The sequence below is a fragment of the Malaya genurostris genome, chromosome 2 (assembly GCF_030247185.1).
Source record: "Malaya genurostris strain Urasoe2022 chromosome 2, Malgen_1.1, whole genome shotgun sequence".
Taxonomy (NCBI): Eukaryota; Metazoa; Arthropoda; class Insecta; order Diptera; family Culicidae; genus Malaya; species Malaya genurostris.
The window spans coordinates 29,558,900-29,578,252 of NC_080571.1; the positions used below are offsets into that span (position 1 = coordinate 29,558,900).

The 19,353-nt window shown below is 41.3% G+C and overlaps 1 protein-coding gene across 6 annotated transcripts in view; it reads left to right on the forward strand.

The window, feature by feature from the left end:
* The first annotated feature begins 10,899 nt into the window (after positions 1-10,899).
* The window catches only part of LOC131432443 (neurofibromin), a 45,823-nt gene continuing 37,369 nt past the window's right edge, over positions 10,900-19,353 (forward strand). For 5 of the 6 annotated variants that reach the window (XM_058598725.1, XM_058598727.1, XM_058598729.1 and 2 more), the window contains exons 1-4: positions 10,900-11,057; positions 11,466-11,609; positions 11,680-11,866; positions 11,926-18,852. In XM_058598725.1, coding sequence (XP_058454708.1) covers positions 10,998-11,057; positions 11,466-11,609; positions 11,680-11,866; positions 11,926-18,852 — 7,318 coding nt within the window. In that variant the 5' untranslated portion in view covers positions 10,900-10,997. The remainder of the gene's footprint in view (positions 11,058-11,465; positions 11,610-11,679; positions 11,867-11,925; positions 18,853-19,353) is intronic. The other variant, XM_058598728.1, reaches the window with a different exon arrangement.

Sequence of the window (19,353 nt, forward strand, 5' to 3'; positions counted from 1 at the left end):
ACAGGGCATACTTAATCAGGTATTGTTGAAGGTGCGCAATGTTCGGCTTGTTCGGCCGACGAAACGACTACCAGCACCTGCCCTGTTATAGCTGATGAGTTGCAGAGTCCATAGGCATCATGGGTGTACCGGGAAGTCCATCGACAACAATTGATTCAATGCGGGTTTGCGTTGGAAAACGGTGAAACGAAACGGTGCTAGTCGATAGCTAATGTAAGTCACTACAGCTAGTGAAGCTTGTATAAGTCGAACAGCGTGTAAACTGCAAGATGTTTTGAGATTACTCGTAAACTGGTGATAACCGCTTGACATTCCACCTCTGACTGATGCTTTAATAATTGAAATGTGATTTGATGCACTACTACCACACCTGAATTGATTTAACGGAGAAAAGATTGGTTTTGTTCTGAAGGTCAATTTCTACGAATTATTATGTCAATTGCACTGATCTTGTTACGGACGGGGATGCTTTCAATTATCCCGTGTTTAAAATCGACATTTTTTTTCAAAGCAGCGATTCAGTATGGTCCATTAACGTAATTATACAACTTTGAATTGTACTTCTATTTAAACGATGAGGTAATTGTTTTCAACAGGTGACGTTAATCAAGCTCAAATATCTAGGCAAAACATAAACTGTTCTAATACTACGTTGAGTGTCAAATAACCAACTGCAAATCTGTCTTATAAAGGATCGTTATGTGGACGAAATACGCATTAATTGGTCGGAATAGAGTCTTCCAATGTGACTTTCTGGAAGCTCTTCACACGATTCAATCAGTGTCATCAAAGTAATGTTTTGGCGTGAATACGTTTTACTTTACTATGGGGCGCCTTTTCGTAGTACTAGTTATGTAATGATTCTGTTGTAACAGAATGGCCAAATTCCACAAATGGAATTTAATGCCAAGACGTTCACTTACACATCTGGACAATTCGTAGTTTTTATGATTGGATCTAGAGATAAATTATTATCAAAATTGATCCTGACAAAGCTTGCACATGTCGAACCATCAAAATAAAACTTATATGTGTATAAATATTTTCAAAATGTATCCGCAATTTTCAAATATATTGGACAGTTCTCAATTACACGTTTGATGACAATACCTTATGATCAAAAAAGAACCGGAATTCTCATTTTATCCGCAATTCCCGCGCTTGTCCAATCGGTAAACTTTTATTCTCTCAACGTTGGCAACACTTTTATACACATTCTGTCAAATTTTTACGCATATCGTACGATTAGTTTTTGTTTGGCTTCTATACAAAGAAGTTGAAAAATTTTCGTGTGGCGATTTTTATAATGGATGAAAATTTAGAACAACGTGCGTGCATCAAATGTTGTGTTGCAAATGGATCTAAGTGTTCCGAAGCGTTGAAAATGTTAGAAAAGGCCTTTGGTGAATCGTGTCTAGGAAAAACACAGGCATACGAGTGGTTTAAACGCTTCAAAGGTGGTCGTACATGCTTGGATCATGATGAGATCCCTGGCCGCCCAACAACATCTGTTTTTTCGATATTCGTGGTGTGGTGCACTATGAATTCCTTCCGGACGGTCAAACGGTTAATAAGGAATATTATTTGGCCGTTATGCGTCGTTTGCGTGAGGCCATTCGCAAAAAAAGGCCAGACTTATGGAAGGAAAAATCATGGATTTTACACCACGATAATGCGCAGGCTCACACAGCGTTGGTTGTGTCGCAGTTTTTGGCCAAAAACTCAACCAATATCATCAACCAAGCACCGTGCTCTCTAGATATGGTCCCGTGTTACTTTTTCCTCTTCCCCAGACTCAAATTGCCATTGCAGGGAACGCGTTTTGAGACCATAGAGACTATAAAAGAGAATTCGTTGCGTGAACTAAAGGCCATACCTTCGGCGGCCTATAAAACTTGTATGGAAAATTGAATCAAGCGTTGGCATGCATGTATTGCCGCAGGAGGAGAGTACTTTGAAGGCGATAATAAATAAATTTATTAAAAATTGAAATTTTGCGTTTTACCTTTTTTTATAAATATAAAAAATAGGTATAGAATTCGCTCAAACTTTGGAAAAAATTTCCGAGGCCCGGAGGGCCGAATGTTATATACCAATCGATTCAGCTCGACGAACTGAGCAAATGTCCGTGTGTGTGTGTGTCTGTATGTGTGTTGTCAACTAAGAGGTCGAGATCTCAGAGATGGCTGGATCGATTTTGATCAAACTAGTCGCAAATGAAAGGTCTCCCCGTCACCCAGAACGCTATTGAATGGTTTTGAGATCGGATGTTTACTTTTTGAGTTATACGAAGTTTTATGTCAAAATTTTCACATTTGACCTTAAAAACAGAATATGTTTCTATACTTAGATTCCACACGGTAATAGCTATCCAACAAGCCATAGATTGTTAAAATCCGTCCATTTTTAACGGAGATATCGATATTTTTGTGTAAACAATTTTTCGCCTTATTCCAGTAGTAGGAGTTTTACGCGTGTGATGACAAAGCGCCGTTTTGGAACCAAATTAAACACGATTTTTTATACTGTTACATACAATTGTTTCTAAGTACCAAAAAGACTGTGTACAGCATCTTTTTTTCATGACATTTTGCCTCGGACAGATTTTAGCACGGTTCGTTTTTGGCAACATAGTCGTTCGAATATGGCATATGTGAACTAGATGATGGCAGCATTTTTCGAGTTGATAGGAATTCCATAATTATATTGTTTTAAACTACTTGTTGGAAGAACATAACACCCATATACCATTCGAATCAGTTCGTCGAGATCAGCAAATGCGTGTGTGACAAATAATTTTCTTGGAGATGGCTAAACCGTTTTCTACAAACTCAGATTGATATGAAAAGTCATATGCTCCCAAACAAGGTTCCTGAATTAAGTTTGGATTCGACTTCTGATTGCGGAACCACAGGATGATATGTGGAACGAAATTAAAATAATGCAACTCATTTTTTCGTAGATGACTGAGCCGATCTAAGATTCAAATGAAATCTAAGAACCATCTATGATTCAAATGAGAGGTCTTAAAATCCTATAAAACATCTTGCTTTTTAGTCAGATCTGACTTCCGGTTTAGGAGATACAGGGTGATTGGTGTAAAAATGTCCGATTCACATAAAATAATCAGGTTTATCGAGTTGGCAGATTTGGATAGTCGATTACCAAATAAATTTATTTCAGTTTAAGCGGTATTCAGTTTTCGATTCGGAAGGTACCCAAAAATTTAATTCGTACTACAATTTCTCAAAGATGTCTACATACTCCTCAGGTGAATTTTACTGATTTCGGCTACACCGATTTTGGAATTCCGGTTCCAGTATCGAATTGTTTCCTAAAGCTCAATCATTTTCTCAAAAAGTCCAAATCAAACTTCAAAAACAAACATTCGAATTAAAGGACTTATGGTCCCATACAATATTGGTGAATTTTATCCGATTCTGGAATTACAGGATGATGAGTTTTTAAAATTCATACCGATATAGAAGATGTAAATTGTTTGGCGTATTAATTTATGGCCATACGAATCATTTTGGGTTGTGCTAGTTCCTGAATACCGGCTCTGGAAGTACCATAAATAATGACGAAAAACTCTAAAGTGGAACTTACTTCGACAACTTATGGAATGTTCAATCGATTGTCACACGTTAAAATTGAAATTCGATACGATTTGCAGTTTCGACATAACAGGGTAATGAGTGATTAAAATCTCAATTTGCCGTTTAAAACGACGATAATTAAAACAATGTCATGAGAACTAAAACACCGAAGAAAACACATGCGGATTGATTAAAAAAAGGTATCATCTCACTGCTAGGTGGATTAATCACGTTTTTTAAATAAAATTCCGGTTCTTTTTTGATCATAAGGTACGTGAATAATGTTTGTAAGCAACCATCATCAGTAATCGTTCAAACTCAAGTAAATTGATTTTTTTCTTTCTATACATCTTAAAAATATATGGAATCGAAAACATCATCATCTCGCTATCGTCTTTTGAGAACCACGTTAATTCGATTCTTCAATAGTATTTGAATAGATTATAAATACAACGATGAATAAGTTGCCTCTGGTATCTTAGCACAGACTAACAGACAGGACACTCAAATTGGAAATCAAATTTTAATCATTTTAAAGGTCATTTCGAATATTCCTTTAGTTGGAACAATACTCGCATATGTCGTAATGGCGCCACGATACTCCTAGGACCAGACAACTGGCATCTTTTTCAAGAAAAATGTTTCTCTTCTTATTCCGGTTGGTCCCTGTTATAAATACACGCAGAAAAATAGAGCATGTTTAAAATAAAAAAACAGAATTTTCAATATGATTTATGTTTATTTCAAGCTTGATTGTTTTGAACCTTAAATATAAAAAATGCTCACTGCTTGATTTGAATCTAAACTTTGGTTTAACCAAACAAAAAATTGCTCCCGATGAATTTTGTTGTTGAATAAAGTTTTTTACAAGTTTTATAAGAAACGTTTAACTGCTTCTTCAATTTCCTAAGGGATTTTCAATAATTCAAGCGTATGTATCGATAATCGGGAATATTTTGAAAATTGCATAACATTACGTAACACATTTTCTTTGCAAAAAAATGTTTCATGCAGGATCTCTATTTTGATTGATGGAGCACCGAATCGTTGGATGCTATAAAAATTAAAAAATTAGGGCTTGACAGTGGGATATGTGAATAATTCGATCGTCTAGCGACAAAATGGTTAAAAGTCTTGAAAAAAGTAAAATTTAAAAAAATGTATATTAGGAAATTGAAAACAAATAAAAGTAGTATCAAAAATTACTTTGTTATATTAGTTTGAAAGAAATCGTTTTATTCCTGGAATCAAACAAAAATGTATTGTTTCAACAATCAAAGAAAGGTTTTGTGTAAATTTAAAGCGTTACAATTATTGACGTTAACTAGAGTTCGTTTCATTTAAAACTATTTTTTTAACAGTTTCACTTTTTCTGTACCATTTAATTCCACTATTTCACTGTCACGTTATTACACTTTCACAAAGTCACTATACTTTAATGAAGCATAACAAACGTTACAATACAGATACGCGTATTTCGGAATTTTACTTACATCCTTCTTCAGTGTATCGGTTTTATAAGTTTGAAAACAAACTGTAAGAAGGATGTAAGTAACATTCCGAAATACGCGTATCTGTATTGTAACGTTTGTTATGCTTTTAAAGAAAATTTTTCTTAAACACATTTTTGGGTTTTCTGCGGCTTTATTAACTAAAGCATCCAAAATATTTAATTTGAGAAAAACACTAACAAATAGAAGTATCCAAAGATGATATAATGAGAGGACTTAAAAACAAATTGAACTTAGATCCTATTGCAATTAATAATTTAAACAAGCAGAAATCTTTTAGTGACTTAATTTTTTCCTTCTACCAGAGGAGTCGGGCTTAGGCATCTGAACAATGCGAATCGCCCGAATCTCTGGTATGTCGGAAGTAGTGATAAAGGTCTTTTATCACTTTTTCTTAATCTACGTTCCGGAACGTACTCCTTTTCAGTACTTGAACCGAATAAATGTTATCGAAAATTTCCAAGTGATAATTCATAGTTTCATTTTTTCGCGATTGCAATGTACATGGGTTTGTTTACTTTTATTTGACCGCACTAACAGGATATCGATCATGTGATCCAAAGCGATATACAATGCCACAGTTCAGTCGAATCGACCTCAAAAATAATCGTTTCGAGAAACTCGATTCGAGATGCATAATGTCATCCCTGGTTTCTTAACAAGATTCATATTCGGGTATTTAATCCAGAATTTTGATACAGGATTTCAACTTCAGAACTCTGGAACAAAATTCAGTATATGCATTTTAGATCTGAATTCTGAAATTAAATGTTACAATGAACTCCGAACCTAAACCTCGGAACTGACTTTTGAACCAGAATATAATTCCTAAATTTATTTCCAGAATGCAGAATCTTCATGCTAGAACTAAATTCGGAACTTAGAATTTACCGGGCAAGGGGTGCATCTAAGATGGTAACAGTTCTATAGTGATTATCTTTTTTTATGAGTAAGGCCAAATAATTTTAAGATTTTTGCTATGTTAAACAATAATGTATAGATTAATCATTTACTGTTTGTCGTAAACGAATTTGAACAACGTTATAAATTATTTTTGTTAGCGAATCACAATCGCTTCTACCGATTATCAATTTCGTTAACAGAATGAATCTTTTCTTTTTTTTTCTTCTCATTCCAGAAAACGCATATCTCCACTGCTTTTCCAGTTTCCGTTTCGCGCTTCAATCGATGGGAACGCAAAGTTATTTTTAACTCAAAAAATTCTCAAATTGATCTCTGTCTATAGCGGCCCTTACAGGCGAGAATTTTTTTGTCATTTTTAACGATGACTAAGTAATGATATTTCAAATTTTTATAGAAATCTCGTCATTACTGCACCAAACACGTTCATTAAAATGATGGAATTCTGGCAACCGTCAGAAGGCTGGCTGCATTCCGGCTGCTGTCAAAATTGTCTAGGCGAAATTGCGTCATTATCTCGCCGTACGTGTCTTGTTTATTTCCATCCTCCTTTTTTCTTGTTTTTTTTCAGACTTCATTTGATATTCGTCAATCCTGCATGTACATACAAAAAACGAATCTTCAGACGAGATTGAAATATGGGTATGTTTGGTAGTGAGAAAGCAATGTTATTGGCAATAACATTTTCCATGATTAGTATATCTGAAGGGCAATAACTTATTGCCTTTCACATGTGCTTTTTATTGAAAAAACAAAACCTAGACGCTTAAAATATAGAACCGATTCCAAACGGTTCTGCCAATCTTGTATGGCAAAATTCGACAGAAAAGAACCATTAATAACCGCTAGGCGAAATTCTCTGCCAGAAACGGTTGTTAACAACGTATACACATATAAAGATAAATATTTGTTTAACCAATGTTTATTACTACTCAATCCTTTGCCCAGTGCGTTAATTTTTCGTATGCGTGAAATGTATCTCCATATTATCAGCATCATAACTTGAAGATTACAATCGAAATTGAATGAATACATAAAAAAGAAAAATTACTGCTTCAAGTAGAAAATAATTTTCATTCAAAAATACTTATCCGGCACCAGGTCGCGAAAAATCTTATGAAAATAAATAGCGACATTTGAATTTAAGGATTAGTAATTACAGCAATGAGCTATGTAATTTTATAATATATAGGTACACGCGGTTTAGAAGCATAACTATTCGAATCTCTGAAAACCGCTGTTTGATTTTTTTTCCGTTCACTCCGACAAAAAGGAGAATGATGAGCGTACCTTACGTTATTGTTTCCAACCTGATATTTAGCAATGATGCCAGATGTTTTACTTGCGGGCGTTGTGAGATTGTCGGTACTGTAATGTACAAGTTTGTCTCCTTCCGTCACCTTCAGCGTCCGTCAAAATTAGTTCAATGTACGATTCAGATGATCCGCCTCCTTTCACGATCATATTACGTCAATTCCCAATAAATTTTGTCGCATCGATCAGATCATCGGCCTGATTGAGCACGACATTGGCCTGATCGATCTTGTTAATATGATGTTTTTACTGGTAGGTTATATCAGCACTCAAGAGATGTATTAAAGTTTAATTTTAGTTAAATTTATGTAAAAAATAACTGCTCGACAATGACAATTTTAAGTAAAAGTTAGGTTTCAGAAAACTGAATACTTCAAGTAGTCCAACTGATATAAATTGATCGTTTTGATTCCATACAAGGCCTATATTGACTGGTTTCATGAGTTGCCAGAATAAACTTTTTCGTTACAACTTTAGTATAAAGGTAACATTAAGCGATTTTATAACACAACAGACTTTGAGACGCAACACATCGTCGGTTTCGGGAATAAGAAATTGCTTAACCGACCATCTTTATTTTACTACCCGACTTATGCAAATCGTGTGAGAGGTGTTCAAATCGTTGTAGTTGAAATATTTCGTTAAAAGTCAGGAGAACATTGTTATCGTTCCAGATATTAGTGAAACGTTTTGAAAGATCGAGGCGAATAGTCGAGTATGTGGTAGCAATGAGCTCCGTGTTTCCAACGTATAGGAAATTTGAAATTTGCTCAGGTTTTAGAAAATTTTTGTCCAAGCCGGCTATTTGTGTTTCATTTAGGGGTTATCCCACAGACTAACAGACAGAACACTCAAATTAGATTCTTCAATCATTTTAACGGTCATTTCGAATATACCTTTATTTGGGACAGTACTCACCTGTGTCATGATGGCGCCACGTTACCCTATCAAAAACATCCTTTCTGTAATCTAGACTGTGTTTATTTTTTTCATTTACCAACAGAGTTGCCATTCATACAGAATTACCTGTAATGTATTGATTTGTATACGTCCACGCGAATTTCATGCAGGATACAGATTCAATACATATTGCCAAAACTATATATATTTTTGTGTCTACTTCTCATCCTCCAACGAAATACAAAATCGTACCCGTTTTGTTACAATATTTACTTGCTTCTGGTCTGCCGCCACTTAATTTCGGCTGAAAACTACCAAAACAATAAAAAATAGTCTAGATGAACAACGTTGAGTCAAATAAATGATTACCTTCCAACATCGCGAAAAAGTTAAATATATTACCAACGTAATCCAATAGCGGCCCTTACACGATCATTAAAAGTGTCATTACTAAGTAATGACACTTCTGCTCAAACGCTCGTCATTACTGCATTACTGTACATCATTACTATTTAGCATTACACGTTCATTATTAGCGGACCTTACACTATCATTAAAAGTGTCATTACTAAAAAATAATGTCATTTTTATGAACGTGTAATGGTGCAGTAATGACGAGATTTCTATCAAATTTGAAATACATCATTACTTAGTGATCATTAAAAATGACATTAATAATTCTCGTGTAAGGGCCGCTATTAATTATGAGTATTTGTAACTATTCCAGGACGGGGCTTGTAACCAGAATAACATTCCCTCAGTAAGTAAAGAATATTAGCAATCTTCTTTATGTTCGTTTAGCTGAACATAAATTTTATTTGCCATTGAAACGTTAAGGTTTATCAGAATTTTTTTCACGTACAGCTCTGAAGAGAATGTTTACTTCATGGTTGTCAAATTTTCTCATCTAATACAACTGAAGATATTCACCACTTCCACAAAAAAAAAATAAGAAGAAGAAATAATGTTGTTAATGATGGAAAATCCGGAATTCCATCATTACTTTATAAGGGCCATTCGCTCATTACGTGTAAGGGCCGCTAATAATTTATTGTGACGATTCATTTTCAAATACTTTGATGAAAACAGGCATCCCTGCAAGCAGCTGATCGGTGTAGACAAACGAGGGGAAACCAACTAGTAAAAAAACTTGTACATAACACAAGGGGTGTACAGATAGTAAATAGTTCGCGCAGTACAATATAGGTGGAACTAGTGCATCACGAAAAATAATTTTTATAAGAATTTACTCATACTGTCATGTCTGTTAGTCTGTGGTTATCCTATGTTTGTGCTTAGGGCACATAACTGCTTTTACTCTTTTTTACATTCCGTCTTAGACTCGTCAGTGCAGAGTTCAGTTCAAATTGAACTGCTTAGTGCAAACTTAAACAGTTCGACTTGAACCGTTAAGCAGACGTAAAGTTAATGCTACTTGAAAAATATTTTTATTTGGCACCAAAGTCTTTACTAAAGTGCTGAACGAAAACGTTGTTTTTGGCTTGTGTAAGGGCCGCTCTAGACTCGACTCGTAATTGCAGAGCAGTTCAGGCAAATACAAATTGATATTTGGTTCAGGTTCACCATTGCCAAGAAAAAAATAATGTTTCCTCTATTTTCGAGTATGGCTTTCTTCGTTTCTTATTATTATTCAACGTAAAGTATTGAAATTTCCTCATAATTATAAGAAAATTGTTCTTAACAACACAAAATATAAGGCCATCGTCCAAGTACCATGCGCGCGGGTGGTTTTAGGAAATTTTCGATGGAAATTTTGGAAAATTTGCCAAAACCAAAAACATACAGACCTTTGAAATACTTTTATTTATCTACAGGGTGAAAATAGCTGGAAAATTCGGAGGATTTTCCGAGTCTTATCAAAAATAGCTCTGAAAAATGAGTGTTTTTGTGATCTTTCCTTATTATCTGGAAAAATAAAGCGATGACATAAACTTTTTTTTTCCAAATAAACTTTTTTATGGATACACAGATTACATTCGGACACATTTTTGGAAAACCTTTTCACGCTTTTCATAGAAAATCCACGAATTTCAAAAATTTCCACGAAATCGGTTATATGAAATTCGTTGATTTTCCATGAAAATCGTGAAAAGGTTTTCCAAAAATGTTTTCGAATGTGATCCTTGTTGCCAGCATGAGGTTTTTTTGAAAAAAAAATTTTATTCCATCGAATTATTTTTTCAAATAGTTGTGAAAAATTACAAAAAAAGTTCATTTTTTCAGCGCTATTTTTGATAAGACTCGGAAAATCCTCCGAATTTTCCAGCTATTTTCACCCTGTAGATAAATAAAAGTATTTCAAAGGTCTGTATGTTTTTGGTTTTGGCAAATTTTCCAAAATTTCCATCGAAAATTTCCTAAAACCACCCGAAAATTTCCTAAAACCATTCGTAAAATCCTCCGAATTTTCCAGTGATTTTCACCCTGTAGATAAATAAAAGTATTTCAAAGGTCTGTATGTTTTTGGTTTTGTCAAATTTTTCAAAATTTCCATCAAAAATTTCGTAAAACCACCCGCGCGCATGGTACTTGGACGATGGCCATAATGCTGAAAAGCTTTTTTTCTCCCATTCCATTACAGTAATTCTAGCAACCCGGCCTGTGACACCCACCCGATCTGTCAAAAGGTGAAAATTTCTGCTGCTCTGTGTGCATCGTAATTTGTAGTGCTCCATCTCGGAGGCGAAAATCATGTGAAAAAGCGCCCCAAACGGTACCGAATCAGCAGAAAATGGCAACCCAAAAGCCAGGCGAATGGGCCAATTCGCTACTGGTGCGCTTCGAGGAGCAGGTGAGTGCGATTGGTTCGATTTCGCGTTCCATCAGTGCAGTGCGTAGCCCCAGCTGGGCTGGTATTCTGCCATCCGGCCGAGTTTTCATCTCGCGATCGATCGATATTGGGTCGGGTGGCCTTGTCGGAGTGCGGGGGTGGCACCGTGCTGTATGTGTGCGAACCGACCATTCCGTCGTGTTGGTAGGAGGTGGTGTACCGATAGGTTTGTTTACGTTTTGACACAGTGATGGCGTGTGTGTGTGTGTGCGTTCATTCATGCATTCATCGGTCAGTCGTTTGTTTACTAACAATGTAGTACGCGACGGAAATGTTATGAATGAAAGGATTGTTATGAATGAGTCGGCGATTGCGTGGATGAATTTTTTGTTTCGACATGCTAATTCCGGAAAAAAACAACCATTTCAGCTACCGTACCGAACCGTCCAGTATGGAACCCAGGCACGACTTACCATCGATCAGACCATGAACTGTTTGATACAGATTTCCCGTTACCGGTTTTCGTTGGTGATTTCCGGTCTCACGAAAATGCTGCAACGGATGAATGAAATCGTAAGTATAGCTTGTGAACTAGCTTTTGAGTGGCTTGTGCATGCATTCGGTCCATAACGTTTGATTCTAGTTCTACATTTTACAGTTTCAGCCACCGGCCTGCAGAGGACACGAACCGGACCGGTGCAGTTACGATTCGTTGATTGTTATTTTGGAAACGTTGGAACGCTGTCTGTCCGAGCAGTCGAAAGATACGGCCCGCTTCGAGGAGGCAATGAATGTGAAGCTATTGCTACGTGAGATTTGTCAGTTTATAGGTATGGGATTCTTTTTTGCGTCTTTTAGTAACTGTTTGATGATTGGTTTCAAATTGTAGACGTACAAAACGAGAACAATCAGAATGCAGCTTCGCTGAAAGCTCTTGCCTCCAAGGTGCTCTACGCGCTGTCGCAGAACCATTTCGGAGCGGTGTTCAATCGTATTTCGGCTCGCCTACAGGAACTGAGTACGTGTTCGGAGGAAAATCCGGATTACAGCGACATAGAACTGATTCAGCATATCGATTTGGATGTGAATCGTTTGACGAAGCTGCTGACGGAGACAATTCAAAAGTTTAAATCTTTGAAAAAATCGGCTCATTTCATACTGCTGAACTCCCTGGAAAAGGCACTGTGGAATTGGATTGAGTTTCACCCGAAGGAGTTTGAGGATTTGCAGCGCAACCCGAACGATGAGCTGTCCAAGGGTTGCGAGACATTTTTCGACATTTTGGATTCGTACGCCGAGAACAAGAAAGCTCGTTCGGTCGTGTGGCCACTGCAGATTATGCTGCTGGTGTTGAGTCCCAAGGTGCTGGAGGAGATTGTGAATGCGGATTCGGGGGCCCCGTGTTCGCCGCGGCATCTGAAGAAGAAACATTTTATGGAAGGAATCAAAAAGGGCCTGGGAGCTCACGCATCCTCGAAACAGTCGACGGAATCGGCCGCCATTGCGTGTGTTAAGCTGTGCAAAGCTTCCACCTACATCAACATCAACGATTCGAACAATGTTACGTTCCAGTTGGTGCAGAGTATTATCAACGATTTGAAGGCACTGCTGTTTAACCCAGCCAAACCGTTTTCCCGTGGGCAAGGGTTCAACTTTCAGGATATTGATCTGATGATCGATTGCTGGGTGTCCTGTTTTCGAATTAAACCACACAACAACGAAGCCCTGAAGGTTTGTCTGAGCTTAAATTCGCCGCCGGCTTATCACTTCGTGATCGTTAGTTCACTGTTGAAAATCGTAACCCAAGCTAGACTGCCGTGGTGGCCACAGATTGATTTGGTTTATGCCCGTTCCGGTGAGCTGAGGGCATTGTTTACCGACACGTTGAACAAGGCAACGCAGGGTTACATCGCTCATACGCCGCTAAGGATGATCACTTCGTTGACGCTCAAATCCAAGGACGCCCAAAGTCGCTTGACTCGACCGGATGAAGGTCCGGCCCATAAAGCTTTGCTTCTGTTGATGGTTCGGCTGATTCACGCCGATCCGATGTTGCTGTTGAATAGTTTGGGCAAAGCCGGCCACGAAGTACAGAGTTCAACGCTGGAATTGATCAACGGTCTTGTGTCGTTGGTTCATCAACCGACGATGCCCGATGTGGCACAGGAAGCTATGGAGGCCCTACTAGCATTGCATTCTCCGGATAAAATCGAAGTCTGGAATCCGGAAGCTCCCATCAACACCTTCTGGGACGTTAGCTCGCAGGTGCTGTTTTCGATCTCGCAGAAACTGATCCAACATCAAATCGCCAACTACACCGACGTGTTGAAGTGGTTACGTGAAATTCTGATCTGTCGAAATACGTTCCTTCAGCGGCACAAGGATTATGCCAACGTGGGCAGTCAGATTGCCATTTGCCGGCAAGCGCACATCAAACTGGAGGTGGTGTTTTTCATGTACCTCTGGTCGGTGGATTTGGATGCCGTCATGGTTTCGCTGTCTTGCTTCGGACTACTCTGCGAGGAAGCCGAAATACGGTCCGGTTCGGATGAACTGACCGTGGTTTGCATCCTGGCGAATTACCATCTGTACCAGGAACTTTCGCATACGTCGAGCACGTTGACAACGCAGAACGTGGAGTCCCGGTACAATTTCTACGAACACACGCAGGGCAGGGCGGCTCTACAGAAAAACATTATGTCGTTACTGAGAAAAATCGAACACTGCGTCAATGGCGTACAGCCGGCTTGGGAGGAAACGTTCCGCAACTGGGAGGTAACTTCGAAGCTGTTGCAAAACTATCCCAAGGGAAAACCGGAGGAAGGCCAGGCGGAAGTGTTTCATCGTAGCATGGGCAAACGACGGGCCAGTCATCAAAGTTCGGAGCACGATTTGGAGGAACAGATTACCGAGTGGGCCAATATGACGTGGTTTTTACTGGCCCTCGGAGGTGTTTGTCTGCAGAAACCTCGTATGCAGCGTGTCACGCAGAGTAGCCAAATGTTACCGATTGGGGTCAGCGGTCCATCGTTGATGCAGTCGACCACTTCGCTGTCCAGTTCCAGTTCGGGCCGTGGTTCGATGCATCCGATTATGGGCACCCTGGTGTCGTCGATTGGAGGTGGCAGTCAGGACGTGCAGTACTGTCCGGTGACGCAGTTTATCGGCCAGTTGCTTCGGTTGTTGGTGTGCAATAACGAGAAGTTTGGTCCGCAGATTCAGAAACACGTGAAAGAGCTGGTCGGGCAGGAAATGTCCGCCCAACTGTACCCAATTCTGTTCGATCAGATTCGGGCGATCGTGGAGAAGTTCTTCGACCAGCAGGGACAGGTCGTGGTGACGGACATCAACACGCAGTTCATCGAACATACGATTTACATCATGAAGTCGGTGTTGGACGGCCGGCAGAGTAAGGATCAGAACGATCAACCATCGAATGCGGAACATTTGGGTGTGACAAGCATTGAGAACCTGATGTTGGCGATTGTGCGATATGTCCGTCATCTGGACATGACCGTGCACGCGATCCACATCAAAACCAAACTGTGTCAGTTGGTTGAGGTTATGATGAAGCGTCGGGATGACTTGGCGTTCCGACAGGAGATGAAATTCCGAAACAAGCTGGTCGAATACTTGACGGATTGGGTGATGGGAACGTCGCATCAAATAGCACCTCCGAGCTCGGGAGATGTGACCATCATAACCCGTGACCTCGATCAAGCCTGTATGGAAGCGGTGGCGGCTCTTCTGCGTGGTCTACCACTGCAACCGGAGGAATCCGATCGGGGTGATCTGATGGATGCCAAAAGTGCACTGTTTCTGAAGTACTTTACACTGTTTATGAATCTACTGAACGATTGCGTGGACGGTTCGGAAGCCGATAAAGATACAAACAATCCACCGTTGCTTCCACCGCGACCGCGGGTAGCTGCCGGGAAGTTGACGGCCCTTCGGAATGCTACCATTCAAGCAATGTCCAATTTGCTGAGTGCCAACATCGACTCCGGGCTGATGCATTCGATTGATCTGGGTTATAATCCCGATCTTCAGACAAGGGCTGCCTTTATGGAAGTGTTGACTCAAATTCTTCAACAGGGTACCGAATTTGACACTCTGGCCGAATCGGTTATGGCCGATCGGTTCGAGCAGTTGGTTCAGTTGGTGACCATGATCAGTGACAAGGGGGAACTACCGATCGCTATGGCACTGGCATCGGTCGTAACAACATCCCAGATGGATGAACTTGCCCGGGTTCTGGTGACCCTGTTCGATGCCAAACACTTGCTGTCTCCCCTCCTATGGAACATGTTCTACCGAGAGGTTGAAGTTTCCGACTGTATGCAAACTTTGTTCCGTGGAAATTCACTCGGCAGTAAAATCATGGCGTTCTGTTTCAAGATCTACGGAGCCAGCTACCTGCAGGGCTTGCTGGAACCTCTGATCCGTCCCCTGCTGGAGGATCCCGTTACCAGTTTCGAGGTAGATCCGGCTCGTTTGGAAACCAACGAAGACATCGAAGTGAACCGGAAGAATCTGATCGCCCTAACGCAGAAGGTTTTCGATGCCATCGTCAACTCGGCCGATCGTTTTCCGCCGCAACTTCGTTCGATGTGCCACTGTTTGTATCAGGTTCTGAGCAAACGTTTCCCCAACCTGCTGCAGAACAACATCGGTGCCGTCGGGACGGTGATCTTTCTTCGGTTCATCAATCCAGCGATCGTTTCTCCACAGGAACTGGGCATCGTTGGAAAGCAGGTTCCCACTCAGATCAAACGAGGCCTGATGTTGATGTCCAAAATTCTGCAAAACATCGCCAACCACGTGGAATTCTCCAAAGAACAGCACATGCTTTGTTTCAACGATTTTCTACGATCGCACTTCGAGGGAGGTCGCCGGTTCTTCATTCAGATCGCATCGGACTGTGAAACGGTTGATCAAACGTCCCATAGCATGAGCTTCATCTCGGATGCGAACGTTCTGGCACTGCACCGACTGCTGTGGTCCCACCAGGAACGGATTGGAGATTACCTGTCGAGTAGCCGTGATCATAAGGCAGTGGGGAGACGACCGTTCGATAAGATGGCAACACTGTTGGCCTATCTGGGACCTCCGGAGCACAAACCGGTCGACTCGCATCTGCTGTTTTCTAGCTACGCTCGCTGGAGTTCGATCGATATGTCGTCCACCAACTTCGAGGAGATCATGGTGAAACATCAAATGCACGAAAAGGAAGAGTTCAAAACTCTCAAGTCGATGAACATTTTCTATCAGGCGGGAACTAGCAAAGCCGGTAATCCCGTATTCTACTACATCGCACGACGGTATAAAATCGGCGAAACCAACGGTGATCTGCTGATCTATCACGTCATTCTTACGCTGAAACCGTTCTGCCATTCCCCGTTCGAAGTGGTGATCGATTTTACGCACACCTGCTCGGACAACCGCTTCCGTACGGAGTTCCTGCAGAAGTGGTTCTACGTTCTGCCGGAGGTGGCCTACGAAAACCTACACGCAGCCTACATCTACAACTGCAACTCGTGGGTACGGGAGTACACTAAATTTCACGATCGCATACTTGCTCCCCTCAAAGGTTGCCGGAAGTTGATCTTCCTAGACTCTCCAGCCAAGCTAAACGACGTGATCGATCCGGAACAGCAGAAACTGCCCGGTGCAACGCTTTCCCTCGACGAAGATTTGAAGGTGTTTAACAATGCCCTCAAACTGAGCCACAAAGATACCAAGGTAGCGATCAAGGTTGGTCCAACGGCACTGCAAATTACGTCGGCCGAGAAAACCAAAGTTCTGGCCCACTCGGTTCTGCTGAACGATGTTTACTACGCGTCGGAAATCGAAGAGGTTTGTTTGGTGGATGACAATCAGTTTACGTTGTCGATCGCCAACGAAAGCTCTCAGCTCAGTTTCATCCACAACGACTGTGACAACATAGTTCAAGCCATAATCCACATCCGTAACCGGTGGGAACTGAGCCAACCGGATTCCGTCACTGTTCATCAGAAGATCAGACCCAAGGATGTCCCGGGAACGCTGCTAAACATGGCCCTGCTTAATTTAGGATCATCCGATCCGAACCTACGAACTGCGGCTTACAATCAACTGTGCGCACTGACGGCAACGTTCGATCTGAAGATCGAAGGACAACTGCTGGAAACTCAAGGCCTGTGTATTCCCTCTAACAACACCATTTTCATCAAATCGGTCAGTGAAACGTTGGCTACGAACGAACCGCACTTGACGCTGGAATTCCTCGAAGAGTGTATCCAAGGTTTCCAGCGAAGTACGATCGAACTGAAGCATTTATGTCTGGAGTACATGACACCTTGGTTGGCCAATCTGGTGCGGTTCTGTAAGCCGTCGGATGAAGGTAAACGACAGAAGCAGGTAGCGTTGATCCTGGAAAAATTGATCAATCTCACGATCGAACAGAAGGAAATGTATCCTTCGATTCAGGCCAAGATTTGGGGCTCGATCGGACAGATCCCGGAACTGATCGACATGGTCCTGGACAATTTCATCCACAAATCGGTCAGTTCGGGGCTGGGATCGCCACAGGTGGAAATCATGGCCGATACGGCAGTCGCACTGGCATCCGCCAACGTGCAACTGGTGGCGAAGAAAGTCATCGGTAGGCTGTGTCGAGTCATGGACAAGACATGCCATTCACCGACGCAGTACCTGGAGCAGCACATGATGTGGGATGACATTGCGATTCTTGCCCGCTACCTGCTGATGTTGTCGTTCAACAATTGCTTGGATGTCGCACGCCATTTGCCGTACCTGTTTCACACCGTAACTTTCCTAGTTTGCAGTGGATCACTCTCGATGCGAGCATCGACGCACGGTCTAGTGATCAACATTATTCACTCGCTCTGTACCTGCACCAAACCGTCCTTCTCGGAGGAAACCCAACGAGTGCTTCGACTTTCGCTGGATGAATTCTCTCTGCCTAAATTTTACCTTCTGTTCGGTATTAGCAAAGTGAAATCTGCTGCCGTCACGGCATTCCGGTCATCCTGCCGGCACCCGAACGATCGCTGGTTAGGTAATGAACGAGTCTCGCAAGCACCGCCAGCCGATCGGGAACGACTAGCCCTTCCATCGCTGGAAGTCATTACCGATGCCCTGCTGGAAATCATGGAAGCTTGCATGCGTGATATTCCGGACTGTGACTGGCTGCAGACATGGACCTCGCTTGCCAAAAGTTTCGCCTTTTGCTATAACCCAGCCCTACAACCGCGCGCTCTGATCGTGTTCGGTTGCATCTCGAAGAGCATAACCGATCAGGATGTCAAACAGCTGCTTCGAATTCTAGTCAAAGCCTTGGAATCATTCAACGATATTATTCTGCTGGAATCTCTAGTCATGTGTCTTACCCGTCTGCAACCGCTGCTACGTCCCGAATCTCCCATCCACAAGGCTCTGTTCTGGGTGGCCGTCAGTGTACTCCAGCTGGACGAGTCGACTCTGTACGCTGCCGGATTAGCGCTGCTAGAGCAAAATCTGCACACACTCAACTCACAGCAGCTGTTCGACAAACAGAACATTGCCGACGTTATGATGGCCACACGGGAACCGTTGGAGTGGCACTTCAAGCAGCTCGATCACGCCGTCGGACTATCGTTCAAGTCAAACTTTCACTTTGCGCTGGTGGGCCATCTGCTGAAAGGGTTCCGACATCCGACGCCGACGACGGTTTCTCGTACCTCCCGGGTGCTGACCATGCTGCTGGGAATCATCGCGAAGCCTCATCGGCGCGACAAGTTCGAAGTGACGCCGGATAGTGTGGCCTATTTGACGGGTAAGTAGATTCAAACAGAAAAGTTTGTAACCGGTGGTATAATAGTTTAGCAAAATCTGTTATGCTCTGCTCTCGCAGCGCCATTCTTTAACATCATACATGCTTTAGCGTTCTGGTCATTCCTACTCGTTATACTGCTATCAGATCCATTGCATTTCGTTTCAATTATTATAGGGTGTAGTGCCCGGTAAGAGACAGCCATTTTGAATACGCCTTACGGACGTCGTGGCGAGCAGTCGCCTTTAACCAGTAACAGCAGATCATCAGTAATCATATTCAGCTTCTGACTACTGGATGTGGATTCGGGAACTGAATTTTGGATTGGTTTCTAGAACTGAATTCTGAACTTAATTTCAGGTTTAGAATTTAGTTTAAGACTCCAGTTCCAGGTTAAAAAGTTCAGAATTTAAAACTATGATTCTGAAGCAGAATCCTAATTATTGATTCTGAGACAGGTTTCTTGGCTAGACTTTGGAACTGAATTTAGTTCCTTAATTTAAG